Below are 22,879 nucleotides of genomic sequence, written 5' to 3'. Positions count from 1 at the left end.
TATCTAGAGTGTTTATACTGTTTTTATATTGTTTATTTCAATTATTCTATTTTTATTTATTGCATTGCCTGTTTGCACCGTGGGTCAGAGAGGACTGAAATTTCATCTGTGCTCTATGTTGAGCATGTATAGCATATTTGACAATAAAGTTGACTTGGGGCGGCACGGTGGTGTAGTGGTTAGAGCTGTCGCCTCACAGCAAGAAGGTCCTGGGTTCAAGCCCCGGGGCCGGCGAGGGCCTTTCTGTGTGGAGTTTGCATGTTCTCCCCGTGTCCGCGTGGGTTTCCTCCGGGTGCTCCGGTTTCCCCCACAGTCCAAAGACATGCAGGTTAGGTTAACTGGTGGCTCTAAATTGACCGTAGGTGTGAATGTGAGTGTGAATGGTTGTCTGTGTCTATGTGTCAGCCCTGTGATGACCTGGCGACTTGTCCAGGGTGTACCCCGCCTTTCGCCCGTAGTCAGCTGGGATAGGCTCCAGCTTGCCTGCGACCCTGTAGAAGGATAAAGCGGCTAGAGATAATGAGATGAGATGAGAAGTTGACTTGACTTGACAAATATCAAGTGACATTTCGGATACAATATGGCCAAATGTTCTGTTTATTTTTGTTCCTCTATCAGAAATACAGTGCTGTGCAAATGTCTTAGGCACCCTATTTTTTCATACAAATTTTGTTATGGATTTCCATTTTATGACTTCTACATTATCGAGTCAGTAAAAAACATTTTAGAGTCCAAACGTTCATTTTCCGCACAAAATTAAATGTTACAAGGAAAAAAAAAAGTTTGTATCTGAGCAGCATATTACATAAGAGAGCACTTTTCAGATTAAAAAAGGAAACATAATGAAGGCTGCTGGGTTTTGGTGCAAAATTAAAAAACAAGTGTGACAGTCAAAGTGTCCAGAAGAACTGTGGCTAGTTCTGCAAGATGCTCAGTAAAACCTACAGCTCATTTCCTTATCAAACTGCACTCACTGTACCTGAGACTACTGTTTTTTTTTTTAGAACCAAATACTGACTTTATTTCATTTATTATGGCTTACTGCTGTTTATAGTATTTTTTTTAATGTTGAAACATTTCATTAAGTCAGTTTTAGTCTACAGCATCTCTTTACAGTGGTGCTTGAAAGTTTGTGAACCCTTTAGAATTTTCTATATTTCTGCATAAATATGACCTAAAACATCATCAGATTTTCACACAAGTCCTAAAAGTAGATAAAGAGAACCCAGCTAAACAAATGAGACAAAAATATTATACTGTCATTTATTTATTGAGGAAAATGATTCAATATTACATATCTGTGAGTGGCAAAAGTATATGAACCTCTAGGATTAGCAGTTAATTTGAAGGTGAAATTAGAGTCAGGTGTTTTCAATCAATGGGACGACAATCAGGTGTGAGTGGGCACCCTGTTTTATTTAAAGAACAGGGATCTATCAAAGTCTGATCTTCACAACACATGTTTGTGGAAGTGTATCATGGCACGAACAAAGGAGATTTCTGAGGACCTCAGAAAAAGCGTTGTTGATGCTCATCAGGCTGGAAAAGGTTACAAAACCATCTCTAAAGAGTTTGGACTCCACCAATCCACAGTCAGACAGATTGTGTACAAATGGAGGAAATTCACGACCATTGTTACCCTCCCCAGGAGTGGTCGACCAACAAAGATCACTCCAAGAGCAAGGTGTGTAATAGTCGGCGAGGTCACAAAGGACCCCAGGGTAATGTCTAAGCAACTGAAGGCCTCTCTCACATTGGCTAATGTTAATGTTCATGAGTCCACCATCAGGAGAACACTGAACAACAATGGTGTGCATGGCAGGGTTGCAAGGAGAAAGCCACTGCTCTCCAAAAAGAACATTGCTGCTCATCTGCAGTTTGCTAAAGATCACGTGGACAAGCCAGAAGGCTATTGGAAAAATATTTTGTGGACGGATGAGACCAAAATAGAACTTTTGGGTTTAAATGAGAAGCGTTATGTTTGCAGAAAGGAAAAACACTGCATTCCAGCATAAGAACCTTATCCCATCTGTGAAACATGGTGGTGGTAGTATCATGGTTTGGGCCTGTCTTGCTGCATCTGGGCCAGGACGGCTTGCCATCATTGATGGAGCAATGAATTCTGAATTATACCAGCGAATTCTAAAGGAAAATGTCAGGACATCTGTCCATGAACTGAATCTCAAGAGAAGGTGGGTCATGCAGCAAGACAACGACCCAAAGCACACAAGTTGTTCTACCAAAGAATGGTTAAAGAAGAATAAAGTTAATGTTTTGGAATGGCCAAGTCAAAGTCCTGACCTTAATCCAATGGAAATGTTGTGGAAGGACCTGAAGCGAGCAGTTCATGTGAGGAAACCCACCAACATCCCAGAGTTGAAGCTGTTCTGTATGGAGGAATGGGCTAAAATTCCTCCAAGCCGGTGTGCAGGACTGATCAACAGTTACCGTAAATATTTAGTTGCAGTTATTGCTGCACAAGGGGGTCACACCAGATACTGAAAGCAAAGGTTTACATACTTTTGCCACTCACAAATATGTAATACTGGATCATTTTCCTCAATAAATAAATGACTGAATATGTTTTTGTCTCATGTGTTTAACTGGGTTCTCTTTATCTACTTTTAGGACTTGTGTGAAAATCTGATGATGTTTTAGGTCATATTTATGCAGAAATATAGAAAATTCTAAAGGTTCACAAACTTTCAAGCACCACTGTACATATGCCTAAGACTTTTGCACAGGACTGTAGACTCCAAAGAAGCCACGCTCACTTTACAGTATAGCACATCACTTGGGTGGCTAGTGAGCTCACATTGAGCTGTACATTCATGTTAAAAATTCGCTTCCCTTCTTATCCCCCTTTTTATCTTCATTGGACGAGCTTCCAGATTTCAAGTCCAAAGTTAGATTCGTGAAAAATGTATTTTTTCATTTGCCATGTCTGCTGATGATATTGTTAACACTACTGTAGTAACTTTATATGGCGAACACAGACAAGTGGAGTGAACCATAACGCCCCAGCGCAGTCACTTGAAACATAACCACTGATGAAATGCTGCTCAACCATTCAAATCAGTGGACCAGAACCAGGAGCTATATCAACTGAAATACATCTCAGTATCCTGTTCACACACCATCCACTTAATATTTTTCTTCAATTGTTGTGATTCCATATGTATGTAAATTATTTATTCAACTATTTATGTTAACAATTATTTTTGACATAGATCATTTCATAGAATTCTTTTTTTTTCTCATGAATGATGATGTAGGGGCAGCACGGTGGTGTAGTGGTTAGCGCTGTCGGTTTGGTTGTGAAGTTGGTCGGGGGTTTGGTTGTGGGCTTGGTTGGGGGCTTGGTTGTGGGCTTGGTTGGGGGTTTGGTTGTGAATTTGGTTGGGGGTTTGGTTATGGGCTTGGTTGTGAATTTGGTTGGGGGTTTGGTTGTGAAGTTGGTTGGGGGTTTGGTTGTGGGCTTGGTTGTGAAGTCGATTGGGGTTTAGTTGTGGGCTTGGTTGTGAATTTGGTTGGGGGTTTGGTTGTGGGCTTGGCTGTAAATTTGGTTGTGGACTTAGTTGTAGGGCGGCACGGTGGTGTAGTGGTTAATGCTGTCGCCTCACAGCAAGAAGGTCCGGGTTCAAGTCCCGTGGCTGGCGAGGGCCTTTCTGTGTGGAGTTTGCATGTTCTCCCCGTGTTCACGTGGGTTTCCTCCGGGTGCTCCGGTTTCCCCCACAGTCCAAAGACATGCAGGTTAGGTTAACTGGTGACTCTAAATTGACCGTAGGTGTGAATGTGAGTGTGAATGGTTGTCTGTGTCTATGTGTCAGCCCTGTGATGACCTGGCGACTTGTCCAGGGTGTATCCCGCCTTTCACCCGTAGTCAGCTGGGATAGGCTCCAGCTTGCCTGCGACCCTGTAGAACAGGATAAAGCGGCTAGAGATAATGAGATGAGATGAGGTAATTCTGGTTACCTTTTCCATGTTGTGCCTGTGAGTATCTGGTTTTATCAGAATAGACTGAGGAGCCATGGAAGTCTCTTTCAGAACTGGATATCTGGCATCCATTGCCTGGTATGCACCACCAGAGGGTGTTGTTCCTTCATAAGTCCAGTGCTGTGACCTGATGGGATTCGTAAACAAACCATTTCTCCTCCTGGGAAGGACGGGAGAGCGACCAAAGCCATAGATCTGTCCCAAATCCTGAGGTGGAGGATGAAGGCTTGAACCTGGATTTGGGGGATGGTAGCTCTTATGCCGGAATGAACCTAAAAATATAATTGGATAAATAGTCCATGAAAAACTGAACAAACCGCTTTCAATTTTAATGACTTTAAAATATTCATCAAGAAACATTCCAGCTTAATATACCCTTTTTTTAGTATCATTTCTCCCCCCCAAAAAAAAAATCTGTTGTTACTCAGTTAACAAAATTTCTTAACAAATACCCTTAGATATTCTACAGCAGCATTTCTCAACCTTTTTTCAGTCACGGCACCCTTCAGAAGTATGCAAATTCTCAAGGTACCCCCATATAAAATATACGCAGTCACGTTGACCCCGGCAGTGACGTTGTGACATGGGAAAGGGGGCCGTGAGACAAATTTTGATGATGCATGAAGCGGCGATGATCTGCATTAGTGTAACTATCATTTTTTGGAATTTTAATTCATTTTATTTATTTCAATGTTAGAATATATAATTTTTTGACGGCACCCCGGTTGAGAAAGGCTGTTCTACAGTACTGTGCAAAAGTCTTTTTTTTCATACAAACTTTGTAATAGAGTTCCATTTTATGACTTCTACATGATCAGTACAAAAACATTTTAGAGTTCCAAACGTTCGTTTTCCAGCACACAATTAAATATTACAAAAAATGTTTGTATCTGGGGCGGCACGGTGGTGTAGTGGTTAGCGCTGTCGCCTCACAGCAAGAAGGTCCGGGTTCGAGCTCTGTGGCTGGCGAGGGCCTTTCTGTGCGGAGTTTGCATGTTCTCCCCGTGTCCGCGTGGGTTTCCTCCGGCTGCTCCGGTTTCCCCCACAGTCCAAAGACATGCAGGTTAGATTAACTGGTGGCTCTAAATTGACCGTAGGTGTGAATGTGAGTGTGAATGGTTGTCTGTGTCTATGTGTCAGCCCTGTGATGACCTGGCGACTTGTCCAGGGTGTACCCCGCCTTTCGCCCGTAGTCAGCTGGGATAGGCTCCAGCTTGCCTGCGACCCTGTAGAACAGGATAAAGCGGCTACAGATAATGAGATGAGATATTTGTATCTGAGCAGCATATTACATAAGAGAGCACTTTTCAGATTAAAAAAGAAAACATAATGAAGGCTGCTGAGTTTTGGTGCAAAATGAAGAAGCGAGTGTGACAGTCCAAGTGTCCAGAAGAACTGCGGCTGGTTCTGTAAGATGCTCAGTAAACCCTAAAATTTCCACATAAAACTGCACTCACTGTACCTGAGACTACTATTTTATTTGATTTTTTAAAGCAAAGGTCATCTCACACCAAATATTGACTTTGTTTCATTCATTATGGCTTACTGCTTACTGTTTATAGTATTTTTAATGTTGAAACATTTCATTATTTTTTAAAGTCTTTTTTGGTCTACAGCATTTCTGTACATGTGCTTAAGATTTCTGCACAGTACTGTACATCAACATCTAATTCTAAATTATTAAAAGCAATCATGTCGAAAAAGTCAGTTTAATACGCTTAACAGCTAGAAAAATTGCGCACAAGTGCGATTTCAGTTTCATAGTCACAATTTACGTCCTATTCTCAAAAAAGATTTATTTAACAACAGTCAAACCTGTTAAAATAACCCATGTAACAACTAAAACCTTTTCACTACTATTAGCAAAATGACCATCTTGGCTGGTTTTCCAACATGTTCTGTTGCTAAAGGTTACAGACTGCATTGAGAGCAATTCCAGCGTTATGGACGTGACGCTTGAACTCAAAATGGCAACAAATGACCCAGTGCATGTTTTATTGTCTCCCAGTATTTAAACAGGTGTTGCATATTTTAAGGCTGTACCATACTGGAGAAGTGATAGAGCAAGAACAATTCCCATAGTACATCTAGGGCATGCCAGAAAACGCCAATAAAAGATGCGTTATGGATGTGACAGAAAAAGTATCGCTTTTCTTGGGTGACTGTACATTTTTATCAAACTCTGTGAAATTGTAAACCTAATGTCGAAATGGAGATATCCATTTGATAGAGGGGTCCAAGGTGAATATTAAAAAATCTTTGTTTAAAATATTTTGTATTTCATGCAGAGTTTCGGAAGGAAAAGTCAGCGTTATGGATGTGACGAAATTCCGTTATGGATGTGACGCGTCTGAAATAGACATGGCATAAATTTAGAAAATCAGCAATTTAACCACCATAACCCTTTGAAAAACTCTCTAAATATCAGCTAAAACTATCAAAGTTCTTAAATAATATTTAGGATGGCTATTGTTTTGCTGTTTTGTGGATTTTAGCATACATTTCTGTGGCTTGTGGCAATAATATAGAATTGCACATGATCAAAGTTGATTTTAGCTTGGGTTTTACATTATAAGAAAGAAAGACTGACAGTGACATATTAGGTGATCAAAATATTTATTTATGTATGTATTTATTTATTTGTTTAGTTTGAAATTTGGGATCTCCTGTGAGGTTGACATTTACATGGAATTGCCCTTATATAAAATAGATTTAACCCAATATCACTCAATTTAATTAATAATCAACCACTCAGGACGATTTAACCATCAAAATTACTTTTTTTAAGCAGTCGTTTAAAAGTGAAGTATTTAGCGGTTTGAAATATTCTTGCAGAAGACTGTAATATATCTGAATATCATGCTCAACCTATACATTTGTTTGTGTAGTTATTCTTTTTTTTTTTAATTGATTCACATATTTTATTTTTAAATACTAACTGAATTCGATGTATGGATATAGCTCCACCATGCCATCTAGAGGTCAGTTCAATTTTTGCACTTATATTAGTGAAAGTGGATTCTTCACTAGGCCAAAATCTAGAGTTGAGTGCAAAAGTTTGCATCCCCCTACATTTCTAGTTGAAATATCTACCCATGTTTTACAGGTCATCTCCAAAATCCTTTGTTCAAAACTTAAATATTATAGCAATTGAGTTGATTCTCGAGTGATTTTCATGAGCAAGCTCAAAAGTTTGCAGACATGATTTTTAGTTTGAATGTTCCTTATTCAGGTATTTAAAGCTGAAGTCAAGTTAAGAGTCAGCAGGATCAGAAACATAGCCATCACAAGACCTAAAACAGAAAATACACAGCTTTCATAATTACTAATCTGCAAGAAGAGATAAAGAAGATATCGGAGTGTTTAGAGATGCCATTGCCGACTGTGACAGCTATGACAAAACCAAACAGTCAATGAAAATATCTATTAAAACTGACAGGAATGAGGAAAACAGAACTTTAAAGATGTTGACAGATGCAAGTGGAAGTTCACATGTATTTCACATTCAGAAATATCATACTGATAAATTTTACACTACATGATAATTTTTTGCAATGATGAAGAAGCATTTGTAAAACCACATACATTAAATGTGCACTCAACTATAATGTCTATAACACATTTCTATGTATTCCATGAGTGTAAACCCCTACTAAAGCTGAAGCATTAGTTGTAAACAGAGCTGTTTTCCAGTGACCCAAATGGCTGCAGCATGCTGATATTTCTCACCTCTATGTGGAGTCTGGAAGGCTCGTCTGACCGTGTCCCAGCCCTGTTTTCCTCCTGCCTGAGGAGCTTTTGCTGCACTGCCAGATGGTACAGCTGCCTGTGGGGGCATGGCACCGACTGGAGCAGCAACTTCAACCTTTACTTTGTCCAGAGGCAGTGATGCTGCCTGGGGATTCTGGGGTGTGTATCTCTTTGCTGATGCTATGGGTGCACTGGGAACAGCAAGCTTCGGCTGCTCAAGAAACACTGCAGAAGTTCTGTGAGAAGAACAAACACCATAATAAGCATTTACTGTGTTTAATACATTTATACGCACATACACTGTGTGCGTATTTTGTGTGTGTGTGTGTGTGTGTGTGTGTGTGTGTGTGTGTGTGTGTGTGTGAGAAAATGTGTGTTTTAATATATGAAAACACAAGTTTTATGCATTGTTTTTGGGTCTCTACACAATGGCAAATTTCACTTGCCTTTTATACTTTACTTAGTCACCGTGTAAGCAGTAATTTGACAATAAATGTGAAACCAGGTACAGAATAAAAGACCATAAAAGTACATTTTATAATATGTAGAGCCCTCTGCTGTCTATAAGGGAAATTGCAATATAACACTGATAGGAATTCACCTTCCCCACAAATGATATCACAACCCACCCCACAACCAAGCCCCCAACCAACTGCACAACCAACTTCACAACCAAACCCCCAACCAAACCCCCAACTAAATTTACAACCAAGCCCACAACCAACTGCACAACTAAGTCTCATCTCATCTCATTATCTCTAGCCGCTTTATCCTGTTCTACAGGGTCGCAGGCAAGCTGGAGCCTATCCCAGCTGACTACGGGTGAAAGGCGGGGTACACCCTGGACAAGTCGCCAGGTCATCACAGGGCTGACACATAGACACAGACAACCATTCACACTCACATTCACACCTACGGTCAATTTAGAGTCACCAGTTAACCTAACCTGCATGTCTTTGGACTGTGGGGGAAACCGGAGCACCTGGAGGAAACCCACGCGAACACGGGGAGAACATGCAAACTCCACACAGAAAGGCCCTCGCCGGCCACGGGGCTCGAACCCGGACCTTCTTGCTGTGAGGCGACAGCGTTAACCACTACACCACCGTGCCGCCCTACAACTAGGTCCACAACCAAATTTACAGCCAAGCCCACAACCAAACCCCCAACCAAATTCACAACCAAGCCCACAACTAAACCCCAATCAACTTCACAACCAAGCCCACAACCAAACCCCCAACCAACTTCACAACCAAACCCCCAACCAAATTCACAACCAAGCCCACAACTAAACCCCCGACCAACTTCACAACCAAACCCCCAACCAAATTCACAGTTAAGTCCACAAATCAACTTCACAACCAAGCTCACAACCAAGTTCACAACCAAACCCAACCAAATTCACAACCAAACCCACAACTAAACCCCCAACCAACTTCACAACCAAATTCACAACCAAGCCTCCTTTCTTTCCATGATTCAGCACTGTTTACATTTACCCAGGATTCCTCTTTTGAGTTTATAACACAAAAAATACAGTATGTAATTGTAATCACCAATATATCTTCTCTTCACGTATGCATAAGCATGAATGTAAATAAGGAATGGAGGGAATGTTAGACCAATTAAAATCACCATTGTGCTTCATATCTGTCATCCTTACTTCAGTTTTTATATAAATTATTAGAGGAACATTTCTGAGCACAAAAAAATAAGCACGTCAGCAGCACTGCCTCATGACCACTGATTTTGGTGAGGCAGGACGACATTAATAATAAGAACACAGCATAAATCAAGTGTGATAGCTGTTCACATTCATTTTGTCTGAGGCTATGCTACCATCTATTAAATCTTCAGTGTAACCCTGTAATGGAGACCTAGGAGTCTATAGAGTCTAGCAGCTCATTTTAAGCAGTTTTAGACATACAACAGTGTGTGTTCGATACAAAAGGTGCTTTTCCTGTCAGAACATGGGGGAAGCTGATATCATCATTAACCAGGCCGCCAGGCTTCAGCAAAATTACCAGCCTTACTGCATCTCAAAATCGACACAAAAGACCTAAAACTTAAGGCGGTGGAAAATGGCAACACATTTTTTCTTGTTTTTGTCAGTCTTTGCATGGGAAACAAGGTCGCCGTGGCGTGCACACATTTCTAATGTATGGATGTTACACCCTTCAGAGTCCTCGTTCCTTCTCACAATCTTTGCAATACAAAATAGAATAGAAAAGAAATAGTTCTATAAATCACAGATGCACGATCTGCACTTTTTGTGTTAATTAAATTGCATTTTATTCCAATTCTTCGCTATAAAACAAGACCTTGGTGGCTGAGGAGTATTTTTAAACTAGCCCAATTTGCCAACCCCTCATTATCCGTCCTATTTGCTGATCATTCTCCACTGAAAATGTTCATAGAGCAGCATGGGGCAGCGTGATTCCTGTCACAAAGGGCCTCTATTAGTGCTTGTTTGACCATGAGGTACAATAATAACTCTATGAACAAATGAGGATGTGAGCATGTTGCAACATAAATGGGCAACTAGAAAGGTGAGCAAATCAATGGAACATCAGCTTAAATCTTGTAAATAGAAATATACATTTGAAATAATTGGTTAATCAAAAGAGAAAATTAGCATTTCAATAGGCGGCACGGTGGTGTAGTGGTTAGTGCTGTCGCCTCACAGCAAGAAGGTCTGGGTTCGAGCCCCGTGGCCGGCGAGGGCCTTTCTGTGTGGAGTTTGCATGTTCTCCCCGTGTCTGCATGGGTTTCCTCCGGGTGCTCCGGTTTCCCCCACAGTCCAAAGACATGCAGGTTAGGTTAACTGGTGACTCTAAATTGACCGTAGGTGTGAATGTGAGTGTGAATGGTTGTCTGTGTCTATGTGTCAGCCCTGTGATGACCTGGCGACTTGTCCAGGGTGTACCCCGCCTTTCGCCCGTAGTCAGCTGGGATAGGCTCCAGCTTGCCTGCGACCCTATAGAACAGGATAAAGCGGCTAGAGATAATGAGATGAGATGAGAGCATTTCATTTCAACTGGAATTTATGCAGTTGTGAATCAAGACATTTATTATACTGCGTATGGTGTTTTCTGTTGTTTTATTTATTTATTTATTTATTTCACAAAAGGCCATTTTTGAGCAGAACGCATCAGGTAAAACAACACACCACACCAAAACAAATGAGTGTATTATAATCTTTAAGATGATTGGCTGTTGCTTGGATGTCGGAGTTAGGTGTGATTGTGGATACAATGCATGGAACAGTGCGCAAACACTATCTTACCTTAGAACAGGTGTGACGTAGTTGGCAGGCAGGATGCCCACTTTGCCAGACTTAAGAGAGAGACCGCGTAACCAGCCCTCTTTAAACTTCCCGTAAACCCCTACCATCTCACCTTTGCTCAGTTCCAGCTCCTCAGCACGATGGGGAGTGTATGAATACAGGGCAGCACACCTAGAGAAAGGAGAAACATTCGCATCTCAGCACTTTCGTTGCTTCCCCTAGACTGATTTGCAGATAACCGATTTCCACTAAGTGACATGAGGTCCGTCATCCAGCAAAACCACAGCATGTAAATACCCGCTCAGAGCTCAGAATGAAAGAAGATGCTCTGGCAGATAAGAAATCCTTCTGCTGATGAGATACTGTTGCCTGTTGGTTTTGCCTCGTTTTGGATTGCAGGACTACCCCCCACTTCTTTTATTTTTTTTTAAACTTTAAATCATTTTCTTTGCAGGTAAATTGTTACACAGGTGGACAGTTTTTCTTTTCCCTCCAGTCAAAAACGATATGGGGAACTGCATTAAACTTTACATCACTAGCAATAACAATTCTGCTCAACTTCACTTACCTGAAAAATTACGTAATGTCCAACTCACAGACTAGCACCCCACTGGCCGACAATCAAAATACAGGCCTGAAGGACGACCTCATTATAAGGCATTAATTTGTTAAAATCTTTAATATGAGAAGACTTTATTTTCAGAAGGTTAATTAACCAGTTTAGCTCATGCTAAATCTCACACTGGGCCTTCTAATAAAGCTACAGTATTAAAAAACTAAAATCAATATGATATTAAGCAAAAAATATCAGTTAAAAAATTCCAAAGATCACTTAACTAGATCATTCCAAATACCCATCAATCTAGAAACCTAGTTACTTAATAATAACGCTGATTTTAAGTAATTTGGACCATAACAAATCAAACCAGAGCATCAGCGACGCGGTAACTCGCACGGCCGTACCATGAGAAACCAGACTGTTTATAATTAGCCAAGCTGCTCTTCTTGAGAACAATTAGAACAATTTGATCTTCCAAACAAAACAACCAGAATCAAAATTCATTGAAAACTGAGGGACTCGTAGCAATTTTCCTGAAAGTTCGTTAATCGGCCTAATTAGTGATTTCTTAATGAGAAATCACAAAACCAGGGAGTAATTTTTGTGCAGACTGATTAGATCTTCCAAACGGTGGTGTAGTGGTTAGCGCTGTCGCCTCACAGCAAGAAGGTTCTGGGTTCGGGCCCTGTGGCCGGCGAAGGCCTTTCTGTGTGGAGTTTGCATGTTCTCCCCGTGTCCGCGTGGGTTTCCTCCGGGTGCTCCGGTTTCCCCCACAGTCCAAAGACATGCGGTTAGGTTAATATGGGACGGCCTTGGGCTGAGGTGCCCTTGAGTGAGGCACCTAACTCCCAACTGCTCCCCGGGCGCTGTTAGCATGGCTGCCCACTGCTCTGGGTATGTATGTGTGTGTGTTCACTGCTTCAGATGGGTTAAATGCAGAGAGGAATTTCACAAGTGTGTGATGAATAAAGTTCTTTCTTTCTTTCTTTCTTTCTTTCTTTCTTTCTTTCTTTCTTTCTTTCTAAACAATCAAAATCCAGTGAAAACTCAAGGAGGAGTTTGTGAGTTGTGGATGGACGGACAGGCGGACTAATAAAAATAGTTAATTTTGTATAAAACAAAAAAACCAAGCGCAATATCTTCATGATATCACATCTGAGTTAGACTGGATGTAACCGGATTGAAGCTAATCTCATTTACAGAGCTCCAGAAGAACAGAATTGGGAACCAGTCTTCTAGAAATTACAAACCAAATCTGGAATATGAAGCAATCAGGAAAACAGGAGACTCGGAGAGACTCACACACTGATGGAAAGTTGTTGAATGGGGGACTGTTTGTTCTCGGCTTGTGGTGGAGGAGCCTGTGGGTTGATGAGAGCCATGGTGATTGTTGGAGGAGCTTCACCGTTCATCTTTCTTTCACCCTGTTGGAAAAAAAATAAATAAACATATATAGAAACATATCATGTCTGGCAGCTTGGGGGAAAAAATGTTATGCGTCAATGTTGCTTTTTGGAAAAGAACCAAAAATGAAAAACCAAAAAAACTGGTTTGACTAAAACTGAGGACAGACAATAGCTGTCAGCATGACTGTGACTCTCCTGCTCTGTCACATTATCAAAACAGAGAAACACCCTGTCGACAGAATTTTTTTTAATGTTTAAATAACCTAATAAAACATGTTGCAAGAACAGCTGACTTTATGAATCAGTGATTATTTCCCCATTGATGTTATCATTGGCATAGATAAGTCAAGTCAAAGATACGATGGCGAGGCTTGTGTTTAAAGTGCATATCACAGGTAAATTCAGGAGCAAGATCAATGCAATTCTCCTATTTTATATTAAACTTTGGTCAAATATCTGTCACATTTTGCATTTTGTGCATTTTTTTTTACCTTGTGCAATACCAGAAAAATTCAGTTGCAATCAAGCCATTTGAGGCGAATTGGTCCGCCTCTGAAAAAACTTGGCATTTGGATTTCCTGGGAAACATTGATTTTCGTGATGTCACATGCGGGACGCCTCCTTCTGAATCCTATCTCAGCGCTGGTTTGTTTATGAGAAAACGACCTGGTGGTTTTCTGCAAATTTCTTCAACGTTATCGCGTAATTATTAAAACGGTTAACAGATGTATCGTAGGAGGGTGTACGGTAGCAACACCAATCTTCATGGGATTAGTACTCATCGTTTTCCAAAAGACCGGACAACGAGAGAGAAATGGGAGCGCTTCGTGCGAGGCGCCCGGAAGCAGCCGATGACCAACAAAATCGGCGATTCACAAGTTGACTGTTGCCAGGGTAAGAAATAAGAGAGACTGTACTCTAAATTAGGTGTTCCTGTGTTTGTGTGGTACACGGATAATGTTATTTATTGACACACACAAAAGTAAACACCACAAAAGTGCTGGGCGATAATGCACTTACTTAGATTAGATTAGATTAGATTAGATTAGATTAGATTAGATTAGATGGAACTTTATTGATCCCTTTGGGAGGGTTCCCTCAGGGAAATTAAAAAGATACTGTCCACAGCCTGGTAAAAAGCAGCCAAAGTATCTGGTGCCCCTTTTCCACCAAAGCAGTTCCAGGGCTGGTTCGGGGCCAGTGCTTAGTTTGGAACCGGGTTTTCTGTTTCCACTGACAAAGAACTGGCTATGGGGCCAGAAAAACCGGTTCCAGGCTAGCACCAACTCTCTGCTGGGCCAGAGGAAAGAACCGCTTACGTCGGGGGGGGGGGGCAGAGTTGTTAAGACCAACAACAATAACAAGACCGCGAAAGATCGCCATTTTTAAGCGACGAGAAGCAGCAGCTGTACAAACGCGAAGTCATCCATTATTATTGTTGTTGTTGTTGCTGCTGCTGCTTCTTCCGCGTTGTTTTTGCTTTGATATTCGCGCCAAGGTTTATGCAAACGTAGCGACGTAACTGATGTATACAGCGACGTAATGACGTATACAACGACGCAACTGACGTATACAGCGACGTAATGACGTGTCTTCTCTTAGCACTGCGAGCGAGGGAAAAGCAAACCGGTTCTCAGCTGGCTCGCGAGTTGAACGAGTTGTGAACCAGCACCAGCACTGACTCCGAACCAGCCCTGGAACTGATTTGGTGGAAAAGGGGTATAAGTAGCCTTGCTGTGACAGAGTGAATCCCCTCACATGCAGTGGCTGCGTTTGCCCTCGGAGGGATGTAAACACAGATGGTGATGCTAGCAGCTAGCAGTCCACGTTAGCATCCAGTACAAGGTGTGTTAGCCATGTCTCCGTAAAAATAAATAAGCTGCTCTCCCGGTAAATCCGCCGGTTGTTCAGTGCGGATAGCTCGTCCACCTTATTCAGCAGTGAGTTCAAATTCCCCATGATAATGGAGGGAATGGATGGTTTGTAGCACCACTAGCCTAGCCTTTAGCTTAGCCCCGGCTTTGCAGCCCCTGGGTTTCCTCCTCAGCTCAGCCGGGATTGGGGTGTCGTATCCCGGCTTGTCTCATTGTTTCCAGGGCCAGCAGCTCCTCTCGAATAAGCGAGAAAACTGGCTCCTGGTTGCGTGTTAAAGTTAAAAATATCCATGGGATATGAAGAAAAACACACTGTGTCTTCATAAGAAGAGCAGAAAAGTAAAAAGGTGGAAAAAAGAGGTTTAAAGAGCTAAAAACTACAGAGCTACTGGAGAGGCAGCCGTCTCACACAGCGCCCAAGGTCACATTTTCTTTACATTTTACTTCACATGCATCAAGGGATATGCGTGTCAGGGCTTGAGATCTTGGGACCTGCCAAACACATTAAATGTATCTACAACCCTGCTTAGCCGATTCCATGTGTGTAGCTTATGAAATCTTTCTCCTACAGTAGCCAGTACTCTTCTAAATGAAGAAATATATAAATACATAATAGTGATTAGAAAAAATATGATTTATGTAACAATAGATAGATGAGCACTGATACATGAATCCATGGGTTTAGAAGCTCAGGTGACAATTCCATATTTCAATGCAAAATCGCTAGCTGCTAAACTTGGTCTACACAGGCTGTGCACTGAAACCGTTCAAGCTCGCACAGCCTGCTGGCGCTTCCGCACGTGACGTCACGAATCTGACTCCAGACTCCCTTGGGATTTTTCCAGACGCGTTTTGTTATTTTATTTTTTTCTGCTGTAGACAGATGGCCTTGTGCAAAATTACCCTTCTGGATGAGTGTGTAAAGGGACATACTTTCATATAAAAAAAAAACACGAAATTGGTCCAGGATATGCACTTTAAAATCCATGAGTGACTTTTACCGCAGGTGATGAAACGGAGACTGATGTGGATGATGCTGATAACTAAAGTGAGAACTAATTTCCCATTGTAATCGTATCATTCTTAGTTGAATCAACAGTTCCACAGCATTGTCGTTTTTTTTTTTCCCATAAGTAGATTCAGGTACAAGTGTAGATCTAATATCTAATCTAATATTAAAGCAGATTAATAATTCCAAATTAAATAATACAGAGATGACATCAGCATTATTAAGGCCTCATAAAAGAGCTTATGGCTGCTGTAATGATCGAGATAGTTTTCATGGCCTCCGTTCCATTTTGTATAAATTTATTATGATTTTAAATTAAATGTAAATATAACCAATAAATATAAATCGCTTTTAGACAAATTGGTGTTTTGAAACGCGTTTTTGAAATGCCAGAACTATACTTGTGATTGAGATGTATGTAAACTGGAATGTCAAGGATGTACCGTAGTAGTTCATCTGACCTGCCATCAAAACGACCATGACGACCAAAAGATCAAACAGAACTGAAATGTGACAATGTGAGAGAGGACCAACCTCCACGACAAACTGTTTACAACAGGAAAATCAACAAAGGACTAAATTTTATTCCCCAAGAGAAGATCTACCCAAAACATCGATCGGAACTGGAATCAGATGGGAAATGAGGGAGGAGATAAGATTCTAGTCAGAAGAAAATGTGTTAAGTTGACCTAATTACTAATTTGTTAGCAAACAAGATCAACTAAGAGTTACTGCTTACTTACGTATCCCCCCACCGCTCTCGCTTATATCAGAATGCAAGCGATCGAAGGAATAGGACACTTATTATGAATGTTGACTTCAACAAATAATGAACCCTGAAACAAGTAAGTAAAGAGCAGTGTCTCTCCCCAGGGATTTCAAATAGCATTCTGCTAAACTGGCATTTTGAAATAGCATTTTGCTTCTTAAAATAGCATCAAAATCCATGCTATAGGTTTCGTAAACATATTCAGTCGGTAAACAGGAAGTTGATGTACAACAGACCTGAAAATGGTATACAGGGTATAGAACCCCAAGCTGAAGTTTGGTACCAAGAGGGTATGATTTGTGGTTGCTGAGAAAAAGGGTGTTTTGGACAGACAAAGATACGGACAGAGGTTAAAAACACAAAGCAAAACAAAAAAAACAGTATCCCCCACCCCACCCCCGGAGCGGGGGTATAAAAAAATAATAAATAAAAAAATTGTCAATACAATGACCAAGTGCTGTTCAGAAGGACTAGTTCTTTCAACCAAAACAATCAGAACTGAAATCCACTCAGAATTGAGGGCGGAGATACGATTTAACTGAAAATAAACAAAGTTGTCAACAAATTGTTTACAACAGGAAAAATCAATAAACAAAACAACCAAGTTTTGTTCCGCAAGGGAAGATCTACCAAAAATATCAATCAGAACTGGAATTGGGTGAGAACTGCGAGAGGAGATACAATTCTAGTCAGAGGCCTGGAAAATTCGTTAATTTGGCCTAATTAGCAAAACATTCGACAAAAAACAATGACCAAGTTTTGTGCGGAGTGATGACTTCTTTCAAACAAAACAATCAGGATGGGAATCTGTGGAGAACTGACGGAGGAGATACTGTTTAACCGAATTGTGGACGACGGACACCACGCCATGGCAACAGCTCGTCGGCCTTATGGCCAGATGGGAGAACAAGACATAAATGTTTAATGTGTAGAAGCATTGTAATTATTTTTTAATTACTCAGAAGTGCTGCATAAGCACTACTTTTCATATTTAACATATTAATCAAGTCTAGACTCGATCACAGGGTGTAGTGGTTAGCCCAGTTGCCTCACAGCAAGAAGGTCTGGGTTCGAGCCCCGTGGCCGGCGAGGGCCTTTCTGTGTGGAGTTTGCATGTTCTCCCCGTGTCCGCGTGGGTTTCCTCCGGGTGCTCCGGTTTCCCCCACAGTCCAAAGACATGCAGGTTAGGCTAACTGGTGACTCTAAATTGACCGTAGGTGTGAATGTGAGTGTGAATGGTTGTTTATCTCTGTGTCAGCCCTGTGATGACCTGGCGACTTGTCCAGGGTGTACCCCGCCTTTCGCCCGTAGTCAGCTGGGATAGGCTCCAGCTTGCCTGCGACCCTGTAGGTCAGGATAACCGGCTACAGATAATGAGATGGATGGATAGATTCGATCATCTCTTGTATAGTTTTCTGATGAGTTGTGGGTGGTAAAAGAGAGCAACTGGACTTGCTTTTGAAGACGTTTCACCTCTCATCCAAAAGGCTTCTTCAGTTCTGTCTGACTAATAGGGAGTATTCAGGTATTTATCCTCTCATGGATGAAAAGCAATCCTAAGGTGTCGTTGAGTCATCCTGTTGGTGCGGGTCACTGGGGGCCGGGTGTGAACGGCCTAGAGAGTTGTTGGGGTGATCAATGGATTGCTGGTTCTCTCTGTCCTCTTGTGAGTCACTGAAAACAGCTGGGTTTTGGTGTGCATTCAGTTGTCTGGGAAGTGTGCCAAGGACTGCATTGTAGGTGGCTGATAAATTATGTCTTAGACCACCACCTCTGTTCAGTGATGGCCGTTCCAGGTTGACAAAAATGGCTTCTTTAACTCCTCGCTCATACCAGCGATCCTCTCTGGCTAAAATGCGTACGTTGTAATCCTGAAATGAATGTCCTTTGTTGTTAAGACGAAGATAGACAGCAGAGTCCTGGCGTGAGGAACTGGCTCTCCTGTGTTCAGCCATGCGCCTGTGAAGCGGTTGCATTAGGACCTTGCAACACAGGGCTCAGAACATTCCTACAATGGTAGAGGGAAAAGAGAAGGAGCAGAATCACATCAAGAAAGCACTTCAGAACTGCGGGTATTCCAACTGGGCTTTCTTCAAGAGCAGAAAAAGGAACATAACGGACAAGGAGGACAACAGGAACAAACACAAGAACATTGTCATTCCCTACATTTCTGGTCTATCTGAGAAACTCAGGAGGATCTTCTACAAACACAACATTCTGGTACATTTCAGACCCAGTAACACCCTGAAGCAGAAACTGGTCCACCCTAAGGACAGAAGACACAAACAGGACAACGTAGTGTATGCAATTCAGTGCAGTCAGGAATGCGCGGACTCGTATATTGGGGAAACAAAACAACCGCTTCACAGGCGCATGGCTCAGCACAGGAGAGCCAGTTCCTCAGGCCTGGACTCTGCTGTCTATCTTCATCTTAATCTTCATCTATCTTCATCTTATCAAGGTTTGCATAAACCTTGGCGCGAATATCGAAGCAAAAACAACACGGAAGAAGCAGCAGCAGCAGCAACAACAACAACAATAATAATGGATGACTTCGCGTTTGTACAGCTGCTGCTTCTTGTCGCTTAAAAATGGCAATCTTTCGCGGTCTTGTTATTGTTGTTGGTCTTAACAACTCCGCCCCCCCGCTGACGTAAGCGGTTCTTTCCTCTGGCCCAGTAGAGAGTTGGTGCTAGCCTGGAACCGGTTTTTCTGGCCCCATAGCCAGTTCTTTGTCAGTGGAAACAGAAAACCCGGTTCCAAACTAAGCACTGGCCCCGAACCAGCCCTGGAACTGCTTTGGTGGAAAAGGGACATGAGAGGATAAATACCTGATACTCCCTATTAGTTAGACAGAACTGAAGAAGCCTTTCAGATGAGAGGTGAAGCGTCTTCACGAATCTTCAAGCAAGTCCAGTTGTTCTCTTTTACCACCCACAGTTACTATGACCTGAATGACTGAGAATCTTCACAGACATGTTTCTGATGAGTTGTATGACCTCTGTAGCTTGAAAACACTTTCTAAACCACACCATCCCTTCCAGTATCGCATGAAACAACAGTGCTATTATCAGGCAGAAATCACCATCCTATTCGAATTCTTACAACCCCGATTCCAAAAAAGTTGGGACAAAGTACAAATTGTAAATAAAAACAGAATGCAATAATTTACAAATCTCAAAAACTGATATTGTATTCACAATAGAACACAGACATCATATCAAATGTCGAAAGTGAGACGTTTTGAAATTTCATGCCAAATATTGGCTCATTTGTAATTTCATGACAGCAACACATCTCAAAAAAGTTGGGACAGGGGCAATAAGAGTCTGGAAAAGTTAAAGGTACAAAAAAGGAACAGCTGGAGGACCAAATTGCAACTCATTAGGTCAATTGGCAATAGGTCATTAACATGACTGGGTATAAAAAGAGCATCTTGGAGTGGCAGCGGCTCTCAGAAGTAAAGATGGGAAGAGGATCACCAATCCCCCTAATTCTGCGCCGACAAATAGTGGAGCAATATCAGAAAGGAGTTCCACAGTGTAAAATTGCAAAGAGTTTGAACATATCATCATCTACAGTGCATAATATCATCAAAAGATTCAGAGAATCTGGAAGAATCTCTGTGCGTAAGGGTCAAGGCCGGAAAACCATACTGGGTGCCCGTGATCTTCGGGCCCTTAGACGGCACTGCATCACATACAGGCATGCTTCTGTATTGGAAATCACAAAATGGGCTCAGGAATATTTCCAGAGAACATTATCTGTGAACACAATTCACCGTGCCATCCGCCGTTGCCAGCTAAAACTCTATAGTTCAAAGAAGAAGCCGTATCTAAACATGATCCAGAAGCGCAGACGTCTTCTCTGGGCCAAGGCTCATTTAAAATGGACTGTGGCAAAGTGGAAAACTGTTCTGTGGTCAGACGAATCAAAATGTGAAGTTCTTTATGGAAATCAGGGACGCTGTGTCATTCGGACTAAAGAGGAGAAGGACGACCCAAGTTGTTATCAGCGCTCAGTTCAGAAGCCTGCATCTCTGATGGTATGGGGTTGCATTAGTGCGTGTGGCATGGGCAGCTTACACATCTGGAAAGACACCATCAATGCTAAAAGGTATATCCAGGTTCTAGAGCAACATATGCTCCCATCCAGACGACATCTCTTTCAGGGAAGGCCTTGCATTTTCCAACATGACAATGCCAAACCACATACTGCATCAATTACAGCATCATGGCTGCGTAGAAGAAGGGTCCGGGTACTGAACTGGCCAGCCTGCAGTCCAGATCTTTCACCCATAGAAAACATTTGGCGCATCATAAAACGGAAGATACGACAAAAAAGCCCTAAGACAGTTGAGCAACTAGAATCCTACATTAGACAAGAATGGGTTAACATTCCTATCCCTAAACTTGAGCAACTTGTCTCCTCAGTCCCCAGACGTTTACAGACTGTTGTAAAGAGAAAAGGGGATGTCTCACAGTGGTAAACATGGCCTTGTCCCAACTTTTTTGAGATGTGTTGTTGTCATGAAATTTAAAATCACCTAATTTTTCTCTTTAAATGATACATTTTCTCAGTTTAAACATTTGATATGTCATCTATGTTCTATTCTGAATAAAATATGGAATTTTGAAACTTCCACATCACTGCATTCCGTTTTTATTTACAATTTGTACTTTGTCCCAACTTTTTTGGAATCGGAGTTGTAGTAATAAAGAGCAAATCGATGCTTCGTTGTCTAATACATCACTGGCAAAATAGTTTCCATCCATGCACTGCTTTATTTGTAACCTATGATGTTTCATTCTCAAGAGGAACTGTTTAGTTACATAAGAAAACACTTAGCATGTCAGTGACAGCTCTGACTCAACCAGGGAACAACCCAGAGTGTGGCCTCTCCTGAGGTGTAAACTCTCATCAGGGTTAAAAACAGTGTTTGAGTCATGGGTATTTTTTAGTGACTCAGATCTGAGCTGCATATTTCCACAGAACCCAACTCGAGAATGATCACTGCTGTGTTCCTGATGCAAGCAGGAGCTAATCTGATAGCCTGTCTGGGCCTTTCACAAGCTCTTGCATCATGTCATTATGCATTATTGCTTGTACAATTTGCAAGCGGTTCGTCCAGTAATGGCTCACGACGTGAAATGGCTTAAAGAGCAAAAGTGTAAAAGTTCAACAGACCTGAAGTAATCGCAGTGGAACACAGAGCTTCCTATGCTGGAAAGAAATGACAATTGTGAAAGCGGAAGGAATGATAATGAGGTTACTTGACTTTGTTTCAGAGAAACTAGAAATACAGACTCTAGGAGTGATCTTGAACACACCGTTCTTTGTGTTTGGAGACAATAATGCCAATTCAGCCTGTACCCAGAGCTCACCTTGTTAAGAAAAATGACTGATGTTATGATCAGAAATGAGTGACAGAGTGTAACGTGGTTACAGTATAATCTGAACAGACACAGACGACCCTGTTAATCATACACTGTCTTATTCAGATGAGCCGTCAGACCTGCTGCTGTTTGTACTTTGACTGTTGACGTTCATCCTCAAACCCAGCTGAGAATATGTGAAGATGTTTGTGACTTTAATGCGTGCTCTTCATTAACAGCAGCAGCATGCTGTGCATGTTCCTGATACATTAGTGGTGTGATGACATTCATAACGATTCATAATAATTATAAAACTGGATTGGGTGGCATGCTGGCACACAGTGGATTGGGGACTCTCAACTGGCACTAGGTGTGAATGGGTACGTGACTGAGTGTTGCCCTGTGATCGATCATCCATGGTGTATCTCTGCCTGAGGAACAAAACAGGGCATGCTGTTATAGGAAAAAAAATAAACAACACAGTGGTAAGATGTGGCCCAGTGTGAAGCCAAGTTACTGTAACCACCCAAAAGTTAATAATTTTTCAATAACTTCACAGCGGGAAGTGTTTTATTTTTCCAATTTGCCAATGAGAAATGTTTTTAATTTATTAAAGAATGACATATTGTACAACCCCGATTCCAAAAAAGTTGGGACAAAGTACAAATTGTCAATAAAAACGGAACGCAATAATTTACAAATCTCAAAAACTGATATTGTATTCACTATGGATGAGCGAGTACAGCATGATCTGTATCTGTTAACCATATGAATTATCTGTATCCGTATCCGTACTCGGAGTGGGCGGGGCCTAACCCGGAAGTGGGTCTGGTTGTCTTGAAACGGGCGGGGCTT

General features: G+C 41.6%; 1 protein-coding gene across 3 annotated transcripts in view; it reads right to left on the bottom strand.

The window, feature by feature from the left end:
* The window catches only part of sh3rf2 (SH3 domain containing ring finger 2), a 126,547-nt gene that overhangs the window by 8,236 nt on the left and 95,432 nt on the right, over positions 1–22,879 (bottom strand). For all 3 annotated transcript variants that reach the window (XM_060915232.1, XM_060915231.1, XM_060915233.1), the window contains exons 5-8: positions 12,894–13,015; positions 11,033–11,203; positions 7,726–7,982; positions 3,976–4,268 (exon numbers count right to left, since the gene is read on the bottom strand). In XM_060915232.1, coding sequence (XP_060771215.1) covers positions 3,976–4,268; positions 7,726–7,982; positions 11,033–11,203; positions 12,894–13,015 — 843 coding nt within the window. The remainder of the gene's footprint in view (positions 1–3,975; positions 4,269–7,725; positions 7,983–11,032; positions 11,204–12,893; positions 13,016–22,879) is intronic.

The sequence above is a fragment of the Neoarius graeffei genome, chromosome 2 (assembly GCF_027579695.1).
Source record: "Neoarius graeffei isolate fNeoGra1 chromosome 2, fNeoGra1.pri, whole genome shotgun sequence".
NCBI lineage: Eukaryota > Metazoa > Chordata > Actinopteri > Siluriformes > Ariidae > Neoarius > Neoarius graeffei.
Note: the sequence above shows the minus strand (reverse complement) of the source record. Positions and strands in the feature narration are given on the sequence as shown.